The sequence below is a fragment of the Octopus sinensis genome, linkage group LG5 (genome assembly GCF_006345805.1).
Source record: "Octopus sinensis linkage group LG5, ASM634580v1, whole genome shotgun sequence".
NCBI lineage: Eukaryota > Metazoa > Mollusca > Cephalopoda > Octopoda > Octopodidae > Octopus > Octopus sinensis.
In genome coordinates, this window is record NC_043001.1 from 31,393,335 (window position 1) to 31,414,390 (window position 21,056).

The 21,056-nt window shown below is 37.0% G+C and overlaps 1 protein-coding gene across 1 annotated transcript; it reads left to right on the forward strand.

Annotated features, from left to right (window-relative positions):
• Positions 1–6,683: 6,683 nt before the first annotated feature.
• LOC115211764 (ubiquitin-fold modifier-conjugating enzyme 1) lies at positions 6,684–19,937 on the forward strand. Its single transcript, XM_029780437.1, has 5 exons — positions 6,684–6,839; positions 8,887–9,018; positions 11,517–11,593; positions 17,019–17,109; positions 19,798–19,937. The coding sequence occupies exons 1-5, from the start codon at positions 6,717–6,719 to the stop codon at positions 19,876–19,878; spliced, it is 504 nt and encodes a 167-aa protein (XP_029636297.1). The 5' UTR covers positions 6,684–6,716; the 3' UTR covers positions 19,879–19,937.
• Positions 19,938–21,056: the final 1,119 nt, after the last annotated feature.

Genomic DNA, 21,056 nt, shown 5'->3' on the forward strand with positions numbered 1-21,056 from the left:
GTCCCTTAATATAGAAGTTCTGCGACGAAAAGTTGCAAGCAATTGGTTAAGTATACTCCGCGGAGATAATCTCAAAAACAAAGCCTTTTTATCACGCTTGGCTCGGAACTGTATACTGTTTGTAATTGAAAACTTCATGAGTATAATGTTACTTGTTTCAGTCGTTAGACTGCGGCCATGCAGGAGCACCGACTTCAGGAAATTTTTGTCGGATGAATCAACGCTGGTACTTCTATTTTTTTTTTAAGTCTGGTACTTATTCTATCGATCATTTTTTGTCGAACTGCTGAGTTACGGGGACGTAAACACACCAACATCGGTTGTAAGGCGATGGTGGGGGACAAACAGACACGGTCGTCCTGAACGTCGTCTTCAAGCAACAAGTGACCATTCCTACAGCATACCACTTGTAAACTCGTGTTTTGCTCATGGCATATTCCTTGTAAGCTGTTTGAAGCATGACAACTGTTTCGGCCGCTGTTTTACCCCAACAGAAAACAGAATTTCACGGAAGCCCACTGTTCCTTCGTTTCAGACATCGCAAAAATCAACAAACTGGGAAGAAGCACTACAAAACAAAGACACACCATGTGGTAGTACGACTCCACAAGACGCCGCCAGTCGGCAGACTGATGCCTAAGGGTCACATCAAGCGGCTTCTAGCGGCGGAAGCCTGAACTATAACGGGTTTGTCCCAAAGAGAACGTTACCGATTACTTTTGGTTACCCCATTATAATAAACCACATTTTTACAGCACTATTTCAATCACATATTTTCAGTTCAATATTTGTAATGCATTGAAGGGAATTTAGAAATATGGAAATCACTTTAGCCAATTATATAGAGTAAAATAGAGAGTGTGCCTCTTGAGTTTGCCGGCTTCCCCAGGCCAATACGGTCTATACAGGCTTATACAGCAAACCCAGAATTGACGACCCCATAAAAACGTTGCTCATGGTTGGCTACCCCTCGTCTATCTCCCACTCCTAGTTTCACTACTGAACATACCTAATGTAGGAAAATGACTGTATTCGGTGTTCACGCTAGAGGTGGAATGTCAGTGGCTTTTTGCTGCATCTATAGCAAAACTTGTTGGTATTGAACGTTACTGCGCCAGGCCAAATGCTTAGCGGCAAGTGTTTAGTTGCATTTTGTCCGTCTTACACGTTCTGAGTTCAAATTCTGCCGAGGTTGACTTTGCCTTTCATCTTAGCGGAGTCAATAAAATAAATACCAGTTGAACATATAGTCGACTTACCCATTCCCCGAAATTGCTGGCCTTGTATGTATGTATGTATGTATGTATGTATGTATGTATGTATGTATGTATGTATGTATGTATGTATGTATGTATGCATGCATGCATGCATGCACGCACGCACGTCTGTACGTACGTACGTACGTACGTACGTATGTATGTATGTATGTATGTATGTATGTATGTATGTATGTATGTATGTATGTATGTATGTACGTATGTACGTACGTACGTACGCACGCACGCACGAACGAGTATATAGGATGTACATGTGTGGCAGCATTGTTTGTTGCTTCTCGAGCTACGCCTGGCTAATAAGGGCCAGTTTCCTTAGCGTATAGGTTCTCCACTCGGACGGGACGCCGGTCCGTCGCAGGTGACCTGAAATATGCAGGAGGAAAGAGTGAGAGAAAGTTGTGGTGAAAGAGTCAGCAGAAGTTTGCCATTACCCTCTGCCGGAGCCGCGTGGAACTTAGATATTTCGCTCATAAACACACACTGTGATTCGAACCTGCGATCCCTCGGCCGCAAGTCCACTGCTCTAACCACTATGCCATGTGCCTCCACGTGTGACAGCATAAAGAGACCTAAATCGAGGCTATCAAAGAGAGAACAAGGTAATACAGATTAATGGGCGATAACTTCCTCGTTTACGCCAGTTAAACATTAAATTTTGGACAATTTTTTTTCCTTTAAGGTTTAGCTTTGCTGAAATGCTGAACACTAAGCAATACTCCTAGCTTTGCTTAAATGCTGAAGACTAAGCAATACTTCTCGTTTTGCTTATATCGAACTGCAAGTCTACTAACGTCGCACATATAACGTTGATTTTCGAAGTATTATAAGATTTACCTAGTTATCCCCCTTACCTTCTCAAGTTCTCTCTCGTTTCAATTTATGATGTTGAAAAATAATTAATTTTGAAATGGTTTGTGCCTTTGACCAAGCACAATCTATTATTTATAGAGGAGGTAATTAAGAAGTTGTGATTTTTATGCCTTCAAAGGGATCAGTAAAAAAAGTTGAATCATTTCAGTCTAGCGATCGTAAGCGCAGCTTCACTGATAATTTGCTTGGATGTCTCAAAAATTCACCATCTGAATGAAAGTTGTTTATATTTTATTTATTTATTCATTTATTTTACGTGCACAATTCTTGGAATTTAAAGGCGTGGTAGGCATGGTTAAAGTGACATTCATTATTCTTCCAATGGATACGGGCCATACCCTCCATCAGGCATTTGCCATATTCTGAACACCTTACTTCCCTGGGCATGGATACATTGAAACTCCGACGTCTGGCAGCTGACTTGGCAGACACCCATAAAATTATTAACCATCTTACAAACAATAAATCTGAGCACCTTTTCAAACTCCATCTGTCTAACACCCATGGACATGTTTACAAAGTCAGAAAACAGCACAGCTCCCATAACTTTCGGAAACATTTTTTTCACGCTAAGAGTTGCTGAAGCATGAGACAAACTGACGGCATCAGTTGTTAGTTGTCGGAGCACTGCATCCTTCAAAACTTCCATGCTTCCTGAGATTCGCCAACACTACACCTGATGTTTTCCCCTCCAGACACACGCAAGCACGTATCTGACTCATACAGTGTTGGCTTTCCAGACATTTGTACATTACTGCATATACTTTATATGCACTTTTGACAAGTTGTGATGCACCTGAGCACTGTATACAATAATTTCATTATTATTATAATAAAGATATATTTGTTGTTTTGTCATATCTTTCTTACTTTCGCGACATCGCAGGCGTTGAGAAACTTAGTGACGCCGGAGTAAATCATCAGCTACGAACAAATAAATATATTCTACTAAATAATTCTTTTCTCTCTCATTTATTTGCCTGTGGAGGATTAATAAAGAAATATGAAAAGTCTTCAATGCGAAAGATTAAACAGTCATATCTTTAATATAATTTGTCAGAAATAAAAGCTATTCAGTTCGGTTTACGTACCTATTCTCACCTATGATCATAAATGTTGGGTGATGACCGAATCAATACGATCGCGAATACAAGCGGCCGAAACGGAGTTACTCCGAAATATAATGTTTCTCGACAGGGTACGTAACACGGAGACGGGGAGTTTCTTCAGGTCGAACCGCTACTTCTTTGCATTGAGAGGTCATAGCTCCAGTGTTACGGAAATATGGTTAGAATGCCACGGTAAAGGATCGCAAGATGGAATCTTCAAGCCTAACCAACCAGCAGTAGAGCTAGGAGAATACCAAGGACGAAATGGCCGGGTAATATTCATGATCTTAGTTGGTCACACTTTAGAGTCCAGCAGAAAAGTGTAATGACGGTTGCTTTTGATAGGACACTACGGTGGAGTTCCTTGATGACTCTCCCAGGTACAGTGGGCGGCCAAGAAGGATAAACACGGTTCATTCTATATACAAATATAAATGTGCTAACCTCTAGAAAAATCGTTAGACGATACCTCAGCACTTTCTATACTGGTCCATCATCTCAGTTTGAAAAGAAGTAAATGAGTCAACAAAAGATGATAGCCATTTTGACATCGAAGATTTATTTGATCAATAATTTATTGCCAAAGCATGATGCTATTTTTCTCATATTAGTCAGTGCAAAGCCTTTTTTTTTTTTTTTGTATGACTGAACCAACACCAGAATATCACAGGCAGGTCTGTTGGTCCTTTTTGTTTTTGTTTTTCGACCGTCTGTGAAAATATTCAGATTTATTGCTGATCAGTGAGAACCGAATTAAACTGACATATTTTCAATTAAATTTTAATCGTTGGGAATGTTAAGTTCTCTCCCTTGTTCCTCTTGTTAAGAATTGTTATTCACCCTAATGATTTTTCCCTTTCATTATAAATGCAATTTCTTTCTTTTTTTTTAAAATTCAATACTTTAAATGAGTTAGTCCGCAAGTATAAATAATTTTTTGTGTGTTAGACATAGATATGTAAATATTGATGAGATATAAACACCATTACTTTAAGAAAATAGAAACAGGCAGTGACGTTTATGTATTCCCCAAAAATATTTTCAGTGTGAATGAAACAAAATAGTTTCAACAAGCGTTATAGCCTCCTCGACTCATCGGTACCCAACATTTTGCTTTATGGTTGTTACACATTCATATCTGTGTATACGTGCATCCCCACTCTTGGCACTATTCTGTAGTGAATAGTACAAACTGTGTGTAAAGTATATAATGTATTACTATGCTGAACGTCGCCGTCCGTGTAACAAGTAAAGATAATAAACACGTAAACAATAACAATGGTTTTCAACTGGTTGTCTATCCCATTAGAACCTAAACTACGCATAACATGGTGGCAACGGTAAATAATTAAACGGAAACAGTGCCTTTACAAAAAAATCTGAAACGCAACGAACCAGGAAATTAACAAACAAAACATCGCTTCGCCTTCGGACAACATAAACAACGAATCCAAGATGGCGACCCCCGTCGCCGTACAGATGAATCTACATCCTACTATGAACTGGGATTCTAGTAATGTCGTAGAAGAATTTAAAAAATTCAAACAAAAAGCTCAACTAGCTTTCAAAAGTTTCCTGAAAGGCACTACTGACGATGAAAAGGTAAGCTATATCCTTTTATGGTCAGGTAATAAAGGAATAGACCTATACAATAGCTGGGATATGTTAGAGTCCGACTGCAATAACCTAGATACACTTCTTGAGAAATTTGAAAGGCACCTAGAGCCCAGGTCGAACCATAGAATTCACAGATACGAATTCCAGGGCCTGAAACAAGACCCACAAGAAACAATTGACAATTTCCTGTCAAGACTGAAAAATGTTGCAGAGAAATGCAATTCAAAGACAGGGAAGAGAGAATTGTAGACCAATTAATATGGGGGTGTGCCCACAAAGAAGTGCAAAAATCACTAATAGGTAAGGGCGCTCTACAGTTGGTAGAAGCAGTAGACACTGCAAGAGCATACGAAGCCACTACCAAACAGATGGCCTCACTTAGCTTACAAACAAGCTCACTTGGTAGCAGTGTAGATACTGTATCTAGGCACAGGACACATACCCGTAAACAAAGAACATGCCAGTACTGTGGTACAGAGCATGAATTTAATAACCGGTACACACTGCAAAGCATGTGGAAAACTGAACCACTAGAAAAAAAATGTGTAGGATAACGAAATCCCAGAGATACAAGCCCCAATTTTCAAAGAGGAGCAGAAATAGAAGAGATATACATGCACAACAACAGGAACAAAGCACCTCAGAGGAGGAATTCTTGGCAATCGGCATAATAAATGTGCATGAGATGGGAAAGGACGACCGGAAGAAAGAAGATGAGGCATACACGACAATAAGAATTGAAAAGAAGGCCGGAAGGAAAAGAACAAACATTGACTTAAGGCTGAAGATAGACACTGGGGCCCAGAGTGATATCTTGCCTGTCAGCTTATACAAGAAGATGTTCCCAGTAAATATGACAGAAGAGGATAGGGTCAGGAAAGGAATCCTCACACCAAGTGATGTGGTCCTCACTGCGTACGGAGGTACCAGGATTCCACAACTGGGGAAAGCAACGATTAGAGGGACACACAAAAAGAAAAGAATCGAGTGTACATTTTATGTCACAAGAACAGAAGGCCCAGCAATTCTTGGACTTGATACCTGCAGGAGGTTAAATATTGTGTCGATCAATGCTGAAGTGAAAGCAGCTCCAAGCAGGATTGACAGTGATATGCCTATCAAAGACCGACCACCAATCACAAGCAAACAGGAGATGGAAGGACTAACCAGAAAGTTTTCGAAAATTTTCACCGAAAACTTTACCCAAAAATTTACCGAAAATTTCACCTAAAAAGTTTTCGAAAATTTTCACCGAAAATTTTACCCAAAAATTTTCCGAAAATTTTAACCAAAAAGTTTTCGAAAATTTTCACCGAAAACTTTGCCCCAAAATTTACCGAAAATTTCACCTAAAAAGTTTTGCCCAAAATTTTACCCAAAAATTTTAACGAAAATTTTCCCACAAAATTTGTCGAAAATTTTCACCGACTTTCTCCCCTCCATACACACGCAAGCATGTATCTGACTCATACATTGTTCACTTTCCAGACATTTGTACATTACTGCAAATGCTTTATACGCACTTTTGACAAGTTGTGGTGCACCTGAGCACTGTATACAATAATTTTATTATTATTATTATTATTATTATTTCATCGATCCCGAAAAGATAAAAGACAAAGTCAACCTCGCCAGAATTAGAACTCACAACGTCAAGACAGATGAAATGTCACTGAACATTTTGTCTAGTGTGGTAACAATTCTGAGAGCACGCTGCCTTACTACCAGCGACAATACTTCATCGAATGTGCTGATGTTAGCAACATACACTAAATATGACAAGCGGAAAAATAAACATTAAGGAGTGGAAATCAAGGGAGATAACTTCCCTTTTATTTCCAAGATGGTGGACGAAGTCACGAAGAAAACTCTAGCGCAGGTTCCTTTATTAAAAACCAAGGCTGGTCCGCGCGATGGTGAACTCTGGGTACAGCGATTGAAAGAAGAATACATGTCTTTAATAACGGTTCGTTTAAATTACTGGAATAATTTGTCTTTCATACGAGAAAACTCACCAGTATGGTGTGTTTAGCTAATAGCATTTTCAAATTGGTTATTTCGTCAGCTGTTTTTTAAATAATTACATTTTACGTATTTATTCTTGTATATTATTTACATAGCTTCTTTTATTTATGTCATAGAAGAAAATTCATTAATTTCGTTGTGGGTAGAATTTATTAATTTTGTTATATTTTGATTATATAATACAACGTATTTGTTCTTATCAATTAAAAAATAATAATAATAATTAGGATTTATGAACGAAACCACACTCTCACAAGCGCACGCCTACACGCAACGAAACCGCATTTCTACTTGATTTATAAAAAGACATTTATACACTTTAAACAACCTCCGTTGATATGAATGATACACATACATGGAAACCGCCTATCGGAACTATAGATAATGTTATCAAAATTAAGGAATCCTAAAATCACGCTCGATATCGTCATATTCTCTACTTAATGTTATCAACCATTTATTATTTTCTAAATAGTCCCGTCCCGAAGTGTTCGAAATAATCGGCTTACACGCACCCACACACACACATGTATACGGGCGCAGGTATGGCTGTGGACATGAAGTTCACATCCCAACCATATGGTTTTGAGTTCAGTTCCACTGCATAGCACCTTGGGCAAGTGTCTTCTAATATAGCCCTGGGCTATATTGGAAGTCTTATGTGTTAAATTGATAGACAGAAAGTGAAGGAAGGCCTGTTATATATATATATATATATATATATATATATATATATAACAGGCCTTATATATATATAAATGTGTGTTTGTCCACCACTTCCACTTAACAAGTGTTGATGTGTATACATCCCTGTAACTTAGCGATTCAGCCTAAGGGACCAATAGAATAAGTTCCAGGCTTAAATAAAGGTACTAGGAGTGATGGGTTCGACTAAAAATTCTTCAAAGTGATGCCCTAGCATGGCAACAGTCTAAATAACTGAAACAAATAAGATAAAGATATATATTTACATATGACAGGCTTCTTCCAGTTTCCATCTACAAAATCCACTCAAAAAGCTTTGGTTGGCCCAGGGTAGAAGACACCTGCCCAAAGTACCAAGTACCATACAATCAGCCTGAACCCAGAATCATATTGTTTGGAAGCAAACTTCTTACCACACACACACACACGCGTGTGTGTATATATAATGGGTGTGGCTCTACAAACACTTTATTTGCCTGTATACACATCTTCCTGGTGTATCAGTAAATGCTGATAGAAATGGCAACTTGCTGGAGATAGAGAAAACAACTAATAACTATGAAATAAAAGGAAAATTCCAAGTACCATTTATTATATTAACAGTGCCTCATAAGCCAATAAGCAACCTTCTACAGTTGCTCCACCTGCTTGAAATAATAGCCATATTTCCTTCAGACACACTTGGCATCTTAAAAAAGAGGGACACATTTCATAGTGTAATCTTAGATATATATGTATAAGTAGTTATGACTGAAATACCATTTATCATAAGTAGACTCAATTGCTAGACAGCAGTCGAGTCAGCTTATTATTAAACAATTTCACTGCTGCTAATTTTAATTTCTACATACTGAATTGAAACAAAACCCCTTAATAGACAAGGTACAAAAATATATATATATATAAAGTTAATCCAAACATGAAAACACAAAGAGAAAACGCAACAACGCGAGGATGTGGAACAAATATAGTATTATTGGACGCTCAGGAAGGAAGAGAAGAAGGAGGGTTTAACATTTCAAGCGGAGCTCTTTGTCGGAAACATTGGAGAAGGGAAGACAGAGGGAAAAAAATCGCCAATGGTACACACGCGGTCACATTTTGAATGTTCCTTTTTCCTTTACTTTTATTTGCTTACCATTTTGCATTCATTGTGCTGAAACAACTGCCATTTAAGAATGATAATCTTTTGATACTCATCCAAATATATATACAGGATTAAATTGCATTTTGAAATTATTTTTCACGTTATTTATTTAACTCTCTTTCTTTTTCTTTTTCAGTATGTCCAAAATAATAAAGATTCAGATAATGACTGGTTCCGGCTTGAATCAAATAAAGAAGGCACAAGATGGTTTGGGAAATGTTGGTATATACACAATCTGCTAAAATATGAATTTGATGTTGAATTTGATGTAAGTAACTAGAGTTTAATTTACTTCATTTTTTTCTTTCTTTTTTATCTCAAAATTAGAGAATATATTCATTGAAATGAAGACTTACCTATTTTCACAAAATCTACAATAGATAAACTCAATTGTTCAAGAAATCTTTATTCTTTTTGATATTGACAGCATGTAAAAAGCACCATTCGAGTGTGACCTATGCCAGTGCCACCTTACTGAAAACCCATGCTGGTGGCACATAAAAAGCACCATTCAAGTGTGGTCAATGCTAGTGGCATATAAAAAGCACCCACTTCACTCTCGAAGTGGTTAGCATTAAGAACATTCAGCTGTAGAAACCTTGCCAAATCAGATTGGAGCCTGGTGCAGCCTCCTGGCTTGCCAGTCCTTAGTCAAACCATCCAACCCATGCCAGCATGGAAAGCAGATGTTCAATGACGATGATTGATGACCGTGGTGAACTAGAAGAATCATTCGCATGCCAGGCAAAATACTTAGCATTTTGTCTGTCTTCATGTTCTGAGTTCAAATTCCGCCGAGATTGAATTTGCCTGTCATCCTTTTGGGTAAGCACCAGTTGTGCACTGAGGTTGATGTAATCAACTTACCCACTCCCCAAAATTGCTGACCTTGTACCAAAACTTGAAAACAATATTGATTAGATTTGCTCTTGTTCATTTGAGATCTAGATGAATTATTGATTCTGTTGTGTGCTTTTACAAGAGACAAATTTTAGATTCCTAGCATGTAACAGCAAATAGATGCATTTGGCAAATGTCTAACAGGATGTCCTTCCAAACTGATGTATACAGTTACCTTTTGTCAAATATATACACTTGACAAAATATATTTCGTATATATACATACACAAAATGTATATTTTATATATATTTATTGTATATATTTAATTTTTGTCAAAAACTCCAGACCAATTTTGAGGAATTCTTTGAATGTAAGCACCAGCCCAATAGCAAAAATCACTTTTTTGATTTCCCTTTAAATCCAACTACATAAGAAAATCAGTTACAAATTTTCAGACAAAAGCAGAATAAATGATTTCAGTGCCTTTTCACTGTGTCTGTGTTGGATCCTTACTTAATTAAATTACCTGTTTCTCTTGAAATGTGTTATAATTCTTGGATATGTGTATACTATATCAAAAACGATTAACCTCTGATCATTCACTTTATTAACCTTAATTCTAAACATATTCAGAATGACTGGGATGATTATTTATAACCATATCCTCACTCCTAAAATCTCTTTCTCTCCTAAGAAATTAGTATTAATTTTTATAAACCCTTAGCTTGGAGGTATTCTCCTGTTTGTTTTATATTGAAGAAATGAAGGAAAATTAATGTTCTTGACATCAGCAAAGATTTCAGTTGGATCTAGGATGGAAATCCCTGGATCAATAGTTTTCTAACTAGGCAGCTATTACAGCATGTACAGATTTTTCTCTGATTTCCATACCATCAACTTGGTAGTGTATCATTTTTTGACACTCCTTTTCATCAAGGATATCCTTGTTCTCACCTTCTGTCACATATACATGCTCTTCTGACATTCCACTCTTGCTTTTTAATTACAAGTATCATCAATTTAACCTTAACTTCTACTATGTGTATCCTGGGTTTAGAATAACTATGGGTGTTGTAAGAGGCAACTAAAAGTGTTGGCAAAAGGAAAGACATCATCATCGTTTAACATCCGATTTCTATGCTAGCATGGGTTGGACAGATGACTGAGGGCTGGCAAACCAGATGGCTGCACCAGGCTTCAATCTTGATCTGGCAGAGTTTCTACAACTGGATGCCTTTCCTAACGCCAACCACTCCGAGAGTATAGTGGGTGCTTTTACGTGCCAAACTGTAATAACACTGCCTCAAATATTTTACATTCTTCTGCCAAGAGTTTTGTCGGCCACTTTACTCTTGTAGTTATAATTTTGGGCAATTAAAGTTAAAAAGAAATAAATATAGAAAACGACAAAAACTTGTTACAAAACTTAGCTATTGCTTTCAATGATTTACTTTGTGTTTCATTATTTGTATCGCAAAAGAAATGAAGAAAAATGTTATACCATTAAAGAGTTCAAAAGCTGCCAAGGACAATTTCCATTTATCCAGGGGATAAATTAACTTTATCCCTGAAGGTAGTGTCCCAATATTGTTTCACTTGAGACTATAACCAAAAAAAGAATGTTTCGTTACCTAAAATGGTTTCATTTTTAGTTTACTTATAGGATGGTAAGGCAAATAAAATTTTCACTCTTAATTGATATTATTCTTCATGAAACTGAGGCCACCTGAAGCTAGAAAGCTATCAAACTGCTTAAACTGTTTTATGTTTTTATCATTTGTGGTCAAGACAAAAAAAAATCATCAGAATAGTTTTCAGTCTGTAAACCTTTAATAGACTAAAAACTGGAGAATTAAAAAAAAAGAGTTTCACTTCAACTGAAATAGTTTACTGTTAAGCTATTTCTTAAACCTTTATTTTTGCAGATCCCAGTAACTTTTCCAACAACTGCACCTGAAATAGCTCTACCTGAGCTGGATGGAAAAACTGCAAAAATGTACAGGTGAGTTCTGCATTGATTTTTCTGTTGAAACTTTCACCTTCACTGAGACACCATGCTTAGAAGAGTTATTAATAAATGGAAATATTTTAGAAAATTTCGAGTTATTAAACTTTTAGTTTGTTGGAGCTCTTGGAGCAAAATTTTGTAGTTATACATTCCACCGTTCTACACATAAGAAGTAGTAATACTTTAGGGCAGCCGTTGCTTTCACAGAATTAAGGTTATCAGTTCTTTATAGAAAGATTTTTAAAGGATAATTAAACCTAAAAAAAGAGAGATTAGAAAAGCTGAGCAGTCTTTGAAAGTGCTTTCAGAGCAGCATCTCAAGTTCACTTACTATGAAGCATAGTCATGGCTATGTGGTTAAGAAGCTTTCTTCCCTACCATGTGGTCTTGGGTTCAGTCTCACTACATGGCACCTTGGCCAGGTGTCTTTTACTGCCTCAGACTGACCAAAATCTTGTGAGTGGATTTGGTAAATGGAAACTGCAAGAAGCCCTTTATATATATATATATACACACACACATTTAACCATGGTAGTGGTTGATTATATTCTTATGTCCACCATTTTATCAATCGCAGCAGTTTCCAAGCTTCACCACTAATTCAGTTCTCAACTAAATTGCAAACTATTAATAGTTTTAAAGAGGGCACCTCCTCAGCTACACTTTGGCATAAATAGTTTGAGATTTGGTTCAGTAGAAAAAAAGTTACATCAAAATATTTGCGACCTCAAGGGGGCAGTAAGGCACCTATTCACCTTCAATTAACATAAACTTTTTAATTTTAAAATAAAAGTATACTTTTCTTAGGCTTAAATGATAGAAAAATGCATGAGGAATTCAGAATAGTTAGTCACATTGAACAAAATTTAGTAAAATCACACACCTGATGTATGTAATGTCCTAGATTATCCCTAAAAACATGGTTTGCTGAAGGCTGGAATGACTTTGATGATAAGTTTGCAGGGTTGATTTGAGGCTAAATAACAGCAACATCATGGTAAATTTTTATATTGACACCCACACAATTTTCACAAAGGAAGTAAAACAAAAAATTGGATTTTTTTTGCGAGGAATCAAGTACCCTAACCTCCTAGTATGCTGCAAATCCCTTATTTTGGTTCGGAAAAAATGAGGTGAGGGGCGGGGTTCCCCCACCCCAATCCCGGAAACAATGGAAATTTTTTTTTCGTTGAATGAATTCCTGTGACCTCCTAATATTGCAAAATTAGGTTACTTAAGGTGAGCCTGGTAACTGATAGTTTTGGGGTCTTGTTTGTAACTTTTGGTGAGCCATGGTGCAACCAACAGCATGGTAAAAATCCCTGCCATTAATTTGGTGTGGATGGGTAATATCAAATAATTCAATCACAACATATATTTAAATTAAATATGAAAAAATTGAAATATTACCTTCCAGTATTTTATAAGGTAAAATTTTAAATTATCTTATAACAGCAATGCCTGGAAAAATCGTGGATTACATGGAAAAATGTGAGCATAAAAAGTAATATTAAGATTATAAACCTGGAAAATGCTTTCAGAAGAAATTGATATACTCTTTTACTTGCTTCAGTCATTTGACTGCAGCCATACTGGAGCACTGCCTTTAGTCAAGAAAATCGACCACAGGACTTATTCTTTGTAAGCCTAGTACTTATTCTATTGGTCACTTTTGCCGAACTGCTAATTTACGGGGACAAACAGATACAAACACACACATATATATACATATAGACGACGGGCTTCTTTCAGTTTCCGTCTACAAAGTGCACTCACAAGGCCTTGGTCAGCCTGAGGCTATAGTAGAAGACACTTGCCCAAGGTGCCATGCAGTGGGACTGAACCCAGAACCACGTGGTTGGTAAGCAAGCTACTTACCATATAGCCACTCCTGCGCCTATATATATATATATATATATATATATATATATAAAGTCTTTTATAAACAATGTAACTCAAATGCACGTCCAGCTCATAATACATAGGGTAAAAAAAACCCTTCAGTGGAAAAAAAGATGGAAAACTACCTGTGGAACCCATGCCATACATCTACTTTATCATAGACAGTTTGATGCTATTATTCCAAAATAGTTACCAACTTTCATGCAAGTTAAACACATTACTATTAATGAATGTGTGGTTAAGATGTTTGTTTCATGTAACACCATGTTTCGTCCTGATTCCCAACACCTCACCTTGGGTTAGCCTATATCTTGAGAGGGGAAAATGGTAGACAGAAACTATGTAGAAGTCAGTCGTACATATACATATGTGTGTGTGTATATCTTTTGCTGACAGACATCAGCTAAAACCCAGTTTTCTTTAACCTTTTGGCATTCAAAGTTATTCTGTCAAATCATTTAATGCCTGTTTTTCCATGCTGGCATGGGCTGGATGGTTTCACACAAGCTGACCAGCTAAAGAGCTGCCTTTCTGCTATAGGTAAAGGCCTGAAATTGTTGTGCAATAGAACTGAACTTGGAACAATGTGGTTACAAATCAAGCTTCTGATTTGTACAGCCATCCTTGTACCTGATTTGGTAAATTTGTAAATTCACATATAACTGGACGCCCTTCCAGTGTAACTAACTGCTCAATTATGAAATAAGAGACTATTTCTCATGGATGGGATGAAAGGGTGAAAATTAATGAAGCACACAAATTGCTGTGTTGGTTTTAAACTTGTCGAATAGCATGGGAAAAAAAAATAATTATATCGATGAAAACTACTTTGTCTTATTAATGGAAATGGGGTCAAAAGCTTTGCCATTTTTTTTTTTCAGGGATTGGAGGCTGGCATTTCTAAGTTGGAGGATCTCTGAACTATAGGACCTAGTCTTAGTCAAATGGAGTTATATACCTTAGTCAGGGGCTAAACGAAAACAAAACAGTGAAATCGTTAATCGATTACAAATTGAGGGACCTCGTCTTAGCGAATCAGAGTTATATGCCCTGGTCAGGAGCACCAAACTAGAGAACTATATCAAAATGCTCAGTAGTCGTCCAAGACCTGAGAAATTACCTATTGGAAACATTTAGCCAACAAAGTTTGCAGGCGTTTCTTTACTTTAAGTCATTGTTTATAAACAGTGTGATTAATTATTCAACCATGGGTCAGACCTATGATCACATGACACTGTCTTCAAGACAAGATGTAGTTTGAAGAAAGTGCTATTATTTGTAACAGATCAAACCTTCATATAAAGCAGGCATGGGTAACTTTTGTTGAGAAGCAGGCTGCACAAGACATGACTCATCATCAGATGGGCTGCACTGCTTAAAATGTTTTATGAAATGTTATTTTTCTCATGAAATTAGGCTTGTTTGTTTGTTCCTTCTCGAGCCATGCCTGGCTCATAAGGGCTGGTTTCCCGGTTTCTTGGCGTATAGGTTCCCCACCTGGACGAGACGCCGGTCCATTGCAGGTGAGCTGCAAGATGCAGGATGAAAGAGTGAGAGAAAGTTGTGGTGAAAGTCAGCAGAAGTTTCGCCATTACCTTCTACTGGAACCGCATGGAGCTTAGGTGTTTCACTCATAAACACACACATCGTCTGGTCTGAGATTCGAACCCGCGATCCCTCGACTGCGAGTCCGCTGCTCTAACCACTAGGCCTCCACATGAAATTAGGCTTTTGTTTCAGAAAGTCGCTCGGGCCACTTTGCCTATGACTGGTATAGAGGCAGTTTTGTAACTTGTACTCATTACAAGAATAACCATATTTTTGCATCTTTGTTTCCTTCAGCGTCTTTTGCAGATACTTACCTTTATTTTTGTGACATGAGATGGATCTGGCATTTTTTTTTTTTTCTAAACATGATGCCAATCTGTTATGAGGTAACTTTGCATGCAGCAGCAAATAATGTCAGCTCCCAACAAGGGAGTCTCTACAAGCTACAAAAGCAACCAAGTCTTCTTTAAATTATTCTCTACCATTCTGAAAAGGACACTATCATGCAGGCATTACAGCGTGGTTAAAAAGTTAGCTTCCCAGCCACATGGTTTTGGGTTCAGTCCCATTGTGTGGCATCTTGGGGAAGTGTCTTTTACAGTAGACCTGGGTTAACCAAAGCTTTGAGTGGATTTCGTAGAAAGAAACTGAAAGAAGCCCATTATGTGTGTGTATGCTTGTATGTTTATCTCCTTAACATCATGTGGAAATTGTAAATGAGTGTCACGGTCACACAAGCAATATCATTCATTCCCAATATTCAGCCAAAAAATGTCTGACAGTGTAGAAATATAACCTTGCTAAGAATCCAGTGGGGATTGGCTACAAGGGCAATCCATGTGTAAAAAATCTGCTTCAATAAATGCTGTCCAACCCATGCAAGCATGAAAAAAAAACGGACATTAAACCAACTGTGATAATGATGCCTGAAAAGCTAGCATGGGTTTTGAACTTTTGTCTGCTTCTTCAAGGTTGACCTGGAATTTAAACAAGCAAAGTACTGCAAACCAAGTATTTTTTACTATAGCCTCAGGCTGACCAATACTGTGTGGAAGCCCAGTGTATATGTTCTTTTATCTTACATGTTTCAGTCATTTGACTATGGCCATGCTGGTCCACCACCTTGGGTTTTAGTAAAACTAATCAACCCCTGGACTTATTTTTCAAGTCTAATACTTATTCTATCAGTCTCTTTTGCTGAAATAAGTTACAGGGATGTAAACACACCAACACTGGTTCTCAAGTGGTGGTGGGACAAATACACACACACATAGATATATACATACATATACATGTATATATATATGGGCTTCTTTTGGTTTCCGTCAGCCAATTTCACTCACAAGGCTTTGGTTGGCCTGAGGCTTTAGTAGAAGACACTTGCACAAGGTGCCACGCAGTGGGACTGAACCCAGAACTATGTGGTTGAGAAGCAAGCTTCTTACCACACAGCCATGCCTGTTAATTTGAGAGCTGCTTAATGGTGAAATAGCACAAGTAGCTACTGCTAAATATTCTTAGCTGTTTGATAGATGTCTTGTATACAAATGCAATTTAGACTGATTCACAGGATATGAACTACCAAACTTTCGACAGTATTTAATGCTTTATTGACTTGGTCAACTATGTTATTTTTTTGTAAGCTTTGTTATCTTCTTAAATTTAATTCCAGTAATGTTTAACCCCAGGTAAGCTCTGAACAAGAAAACCTATGATTAAAGATACTCCAATCATGATCATCCAGTCTTTTTTCTAGATTATGTGATCTTGTGTCCTACCTTTTCCAATAGAAATGACTGCTATTTCTAGTAAATTGTTCAACCATTTAATTCCATTATTACATTTGGATAGACACTTTAAGTTCAAACAAAACTGAACATTTATCTCTTATATCATATTTGTTCTACATTTAATATAGAAACCAACTAAACGTTACCTGACCTTATTTTTTTATTTGTTCTCTTTATAGAGGTGGGAAAATTTGCCTGACTGATCATTTTAAGCCCCTCTGGGCAAGGAATGTGCCAAAATTTGGAATTGCCCATGCAATGGCACTTGGGGTAAGTATTCATGTTTAAAATCTAAAAGTGTTGCAGAAATTGTTGAATGCAAAACAAGATACCCAACAGTATTTAACTCTCGTCTTTCTGAGTCTCTAAAATATACACTAGTCATGAACCGAGGCTCAAAGAGCTAAATTACCGTATTATGAATCAGTGAATGTAAATAAGATAAGTAATATTTTAAATCATTGTATTATAAAGTCAGTAATGATGTGTTTTGCTGGCTTTCACCATATCAAACATGGTTTTGTGGTTAAAAAGCTTGATTTGATTTGCAACCACATAGTTTAGGGTTTGGTCCCACTGCATGGCACCTTGAGCAAAAGTGCCTTCTAAACAGAAAGTGAGAAACCCACTTTATATATATATATGTACAAAATTAAGAGGAATGACCACTAAAGTGGACACCCCTACATGCTAAACATAGATGTCAAATCGCCAAAATGAGCAAGACAAATGAAGACATACGAAATAAAAACGATTACCTACGTAATTGCTTTTATTTTCTTCATGGTAATGGCGATTTTACATCTATGTTTAGCATATAGGGGTGTCCACTTTAGTGGTCACTCCTCTTAATTTTGTATGTAACAAATTTTAATCTTCGGATTTTAAAATATGCTAAGCCACTGATTTTAATTGATTAATATCGATTTCTACCCTTATTATTTAATTCTATATATATATGTGTGTGTGTGTGAGATAGAGAATGACATTTCCACATGTGCTCTGTCACACAGCATGAACAAAACACTATATTTTACAATAAACAAAAAAATTCCTAGCTTCAGGCTTTTGACTTTGAAATGCCAATGAAATGAAAGTACCTTGTAAATCAAATAAGAGTTGATGGCAGGAAAACCTGCCTCAACACCACATTTGTCTAGCCCAGTGTTAAATTAATACTTATATTATTATATCTATCTATCTATCTTCTGTCTAATGAAAGGATTAACTGTTTAGCATTCAAATAGGCCATATCAGGCCTCTCACAGTTATCCTGCAATGTCATTCTAAAAGCAAACACACACATCATTGAAACTTCAGAGCTATAAGGTAATGTATGGTTAATTTCACAACAATGTGAATAAATAAGCATTGTATTGACAGAGAAATCTGAATGGTAAATGGTTAAAGAAAGCAATATTTAACAAAATAGAGCAACAAGCTGGCCTCTGTGCTGATGGCACATAAAAAACACCATTCAAGGGTGATCGTTCCTTTCTTCACCTTACTAGCATTTGTGTTGATGGCTAGTGAAAGAACATTCAAGCGAGGTCGTTGTCAGTGCTGCTGGACTGGCTCTTGTGCAGGTGGCTCATAAAAAGCACCATTTGAGCGTGGCCGTTGCCAGTACCGCCTGACTGGCCCTCGTGCCAGTTGCATGTAAAAGAACCCACTACACTCTTGGCATTAGGAAGGGCATCCAGCTGTAGAAACTCTGCCAGATCAGAGTCTGGTGCAGCCATCTCGTTCACCAGACCTCAGTCAAATCGTCCAACCCATGCTAGCATGGAAAGCGGACGTTAAACGATGAAGATAAAAGCAGAAAAGTTTTCATTTATAAATGCTAAAAACCTGGACAACAGTAACTAAGTTATAAGGATGCATCTAATTAATTGAAAAATTCATCATTATTAGACTTCTTCAGTGGTTTTTAGTTAACTCGTTAGCATTCAGCTTACTGACAAATCATAATGCTTGTTTATTCACATTGTTTTAAATAAATCCTGCATTATCTTGTAGCTTTAAAATTTTGATGATGTGATTGCTTATTTTAGAAATGAAATTCCAGGGTAGACGTGAGAAGCTGAATTTAGCTGGTTTGAACATATGGGCCAGATATATCCTTTTGCATTCAGATTCTGTCAAACATATGGCATAGTGGTTAAGAGCGCAGGCTACTAACCCCAAGATTTCAAGTTCGATTCAAGATAGTCACCTGAATAATAACAAAAATCAAATGGAAATTGTAGTTGTGATACCCATGCCGGTGGCACATAAAAAGCACCATCCGAACATGGCCGATGCCAGCGCCACCTTGACTGGCTTCTGTGCCAGTGGCACGTAAAAAGCACCACCTGATTGTGGTTGTTGCCAGCCTCCTCTGGCCCCAGTGCCGGTGGCACATAAAAAACACCCACTACACTCACGAAGGGCATCCAGCTGTAGAAACACTGCCAGATCAGACTGGAGCCTGGTGCAGCCTCCTGGCTACCCAGACCCTGGTCGAACTGTCCTACCCATGCTAGCATGGAAAACGGACATTAAACGATGATGATGAGCATCAAAAAATACCTTAGGAATGAGAACCAGGTTCGAAATTTCAACAAAACACCTGATGAAAGCTGGAGGATATATCAGCTGAAACGTTGTGTTAACAACAAAAACAAGATGAGGACAAATATCCGTCAAATGTAAATAATATATGTTTATTTATTCACATTGTTTCGAAGTGATTATGCATATCTTGTAGTCTAAAGATTATAATATGTGGCTGTTTATTTTTAGAATGATATTGTAGGGTTAGATCTGGCCAGTTTGAACATAAAACAGATTTTGGCTGGATATGGTCAGTTTAAATGCTAATGGATTAAATCACTTATTAGGAGCTAAACACAATACTTTTAAATACATTATATTCATACAATAGTAATGTTTTTTTTTTTTGTTTTGTTTCCTTAGTTGGGACCATGGCTTGCTGTAGAAATCCCAGATTTAATACAGAAAGAAATTATTGTATATAAACCTACAACCAATTCATGATTGTTTATACTTGTGCACTGTCGTCCTCAGTGAAAAATTAAAATAATTATTCATTCAAATGAGGTTTGTGTTTTTAATTTATAACCCAGTAATTCAAGAGAAATGTGGTGTGTGGAAAATAATGGTAAAATTATAAAGATATTGCAGAATTGAGATCTGTATACAATGACAAGATGCTGAGTAATATTTCTCCCGATAAACCCTGAAAAGTAGCAATTAACCAATATGCTTTGAAAGAATTTGGTCATTCTTCATTTATTTTCTCAAAAAGTTCTGATGTCCTAACATAGAAAAATCCTGAGACTAAATGACACAGATTTATCTTCTGGAACATCTACTTTTCTAAGTTCAAATCTTTCCAGGAACTACTTCAGCATTTCAATTCTCCAAAATGGGATATAAATGTATCAGGTATGTACTGGAGTAACTTCCATCAAGTAATCATTCTATTATATGTACAGCTTTGTCCGGGTAGGTGACATCATGATCATACAATTTAAAAATCATTTTACATCACAAGATTCCATTTTTACTTCTGTGTGTCTTGAGATTGTATACTTTGTCAAAAAGAATAATTAGAACAGTGTATTGTGTGGTGAATACTGAATACCTTAGCAAACAAACTTCATTAGTCATTTTCAGTTGTCCACTGAAGCCAATATACTTCATGAGACAATTGGATGCTGTTGTTTGAATGCTGACAATTTGGCACAGCTGACTGGACATTCAGCCTGATTTGAGAGTAGAGGCAAACACACATACAGAAATATAAACATAGATAAAAAGTGTGACAGAGAGACGTTATATATTTCTTTACTACACACAAGGGGCTAAACACCGAGGGGACAAACAAGGACAGACAAACGGATTAAGTCGATTATACGACCCCAGTGCGAAACTGGTACTTAATTTATCGACCCTGAAAGGATGAAAGGCAATGTCGACCTCGGCGGAATTTGAACTCAGAACGTAATGGCAGACGAAATACCGCTAAGCATTTCACAAGAGAGACATTATAATTAACGGAACACTTTCCTTTCCTCTCACACAAACACGCACACAGGAATATGTTCACATACATAAAGAGATATATGGACAGAGTGAGAGAAACATTAAAACGTCTCACCAAAACGGTTGTGCTAAAACGCTTCAGCCTCAATAATGCTCTCAAAAAAAGC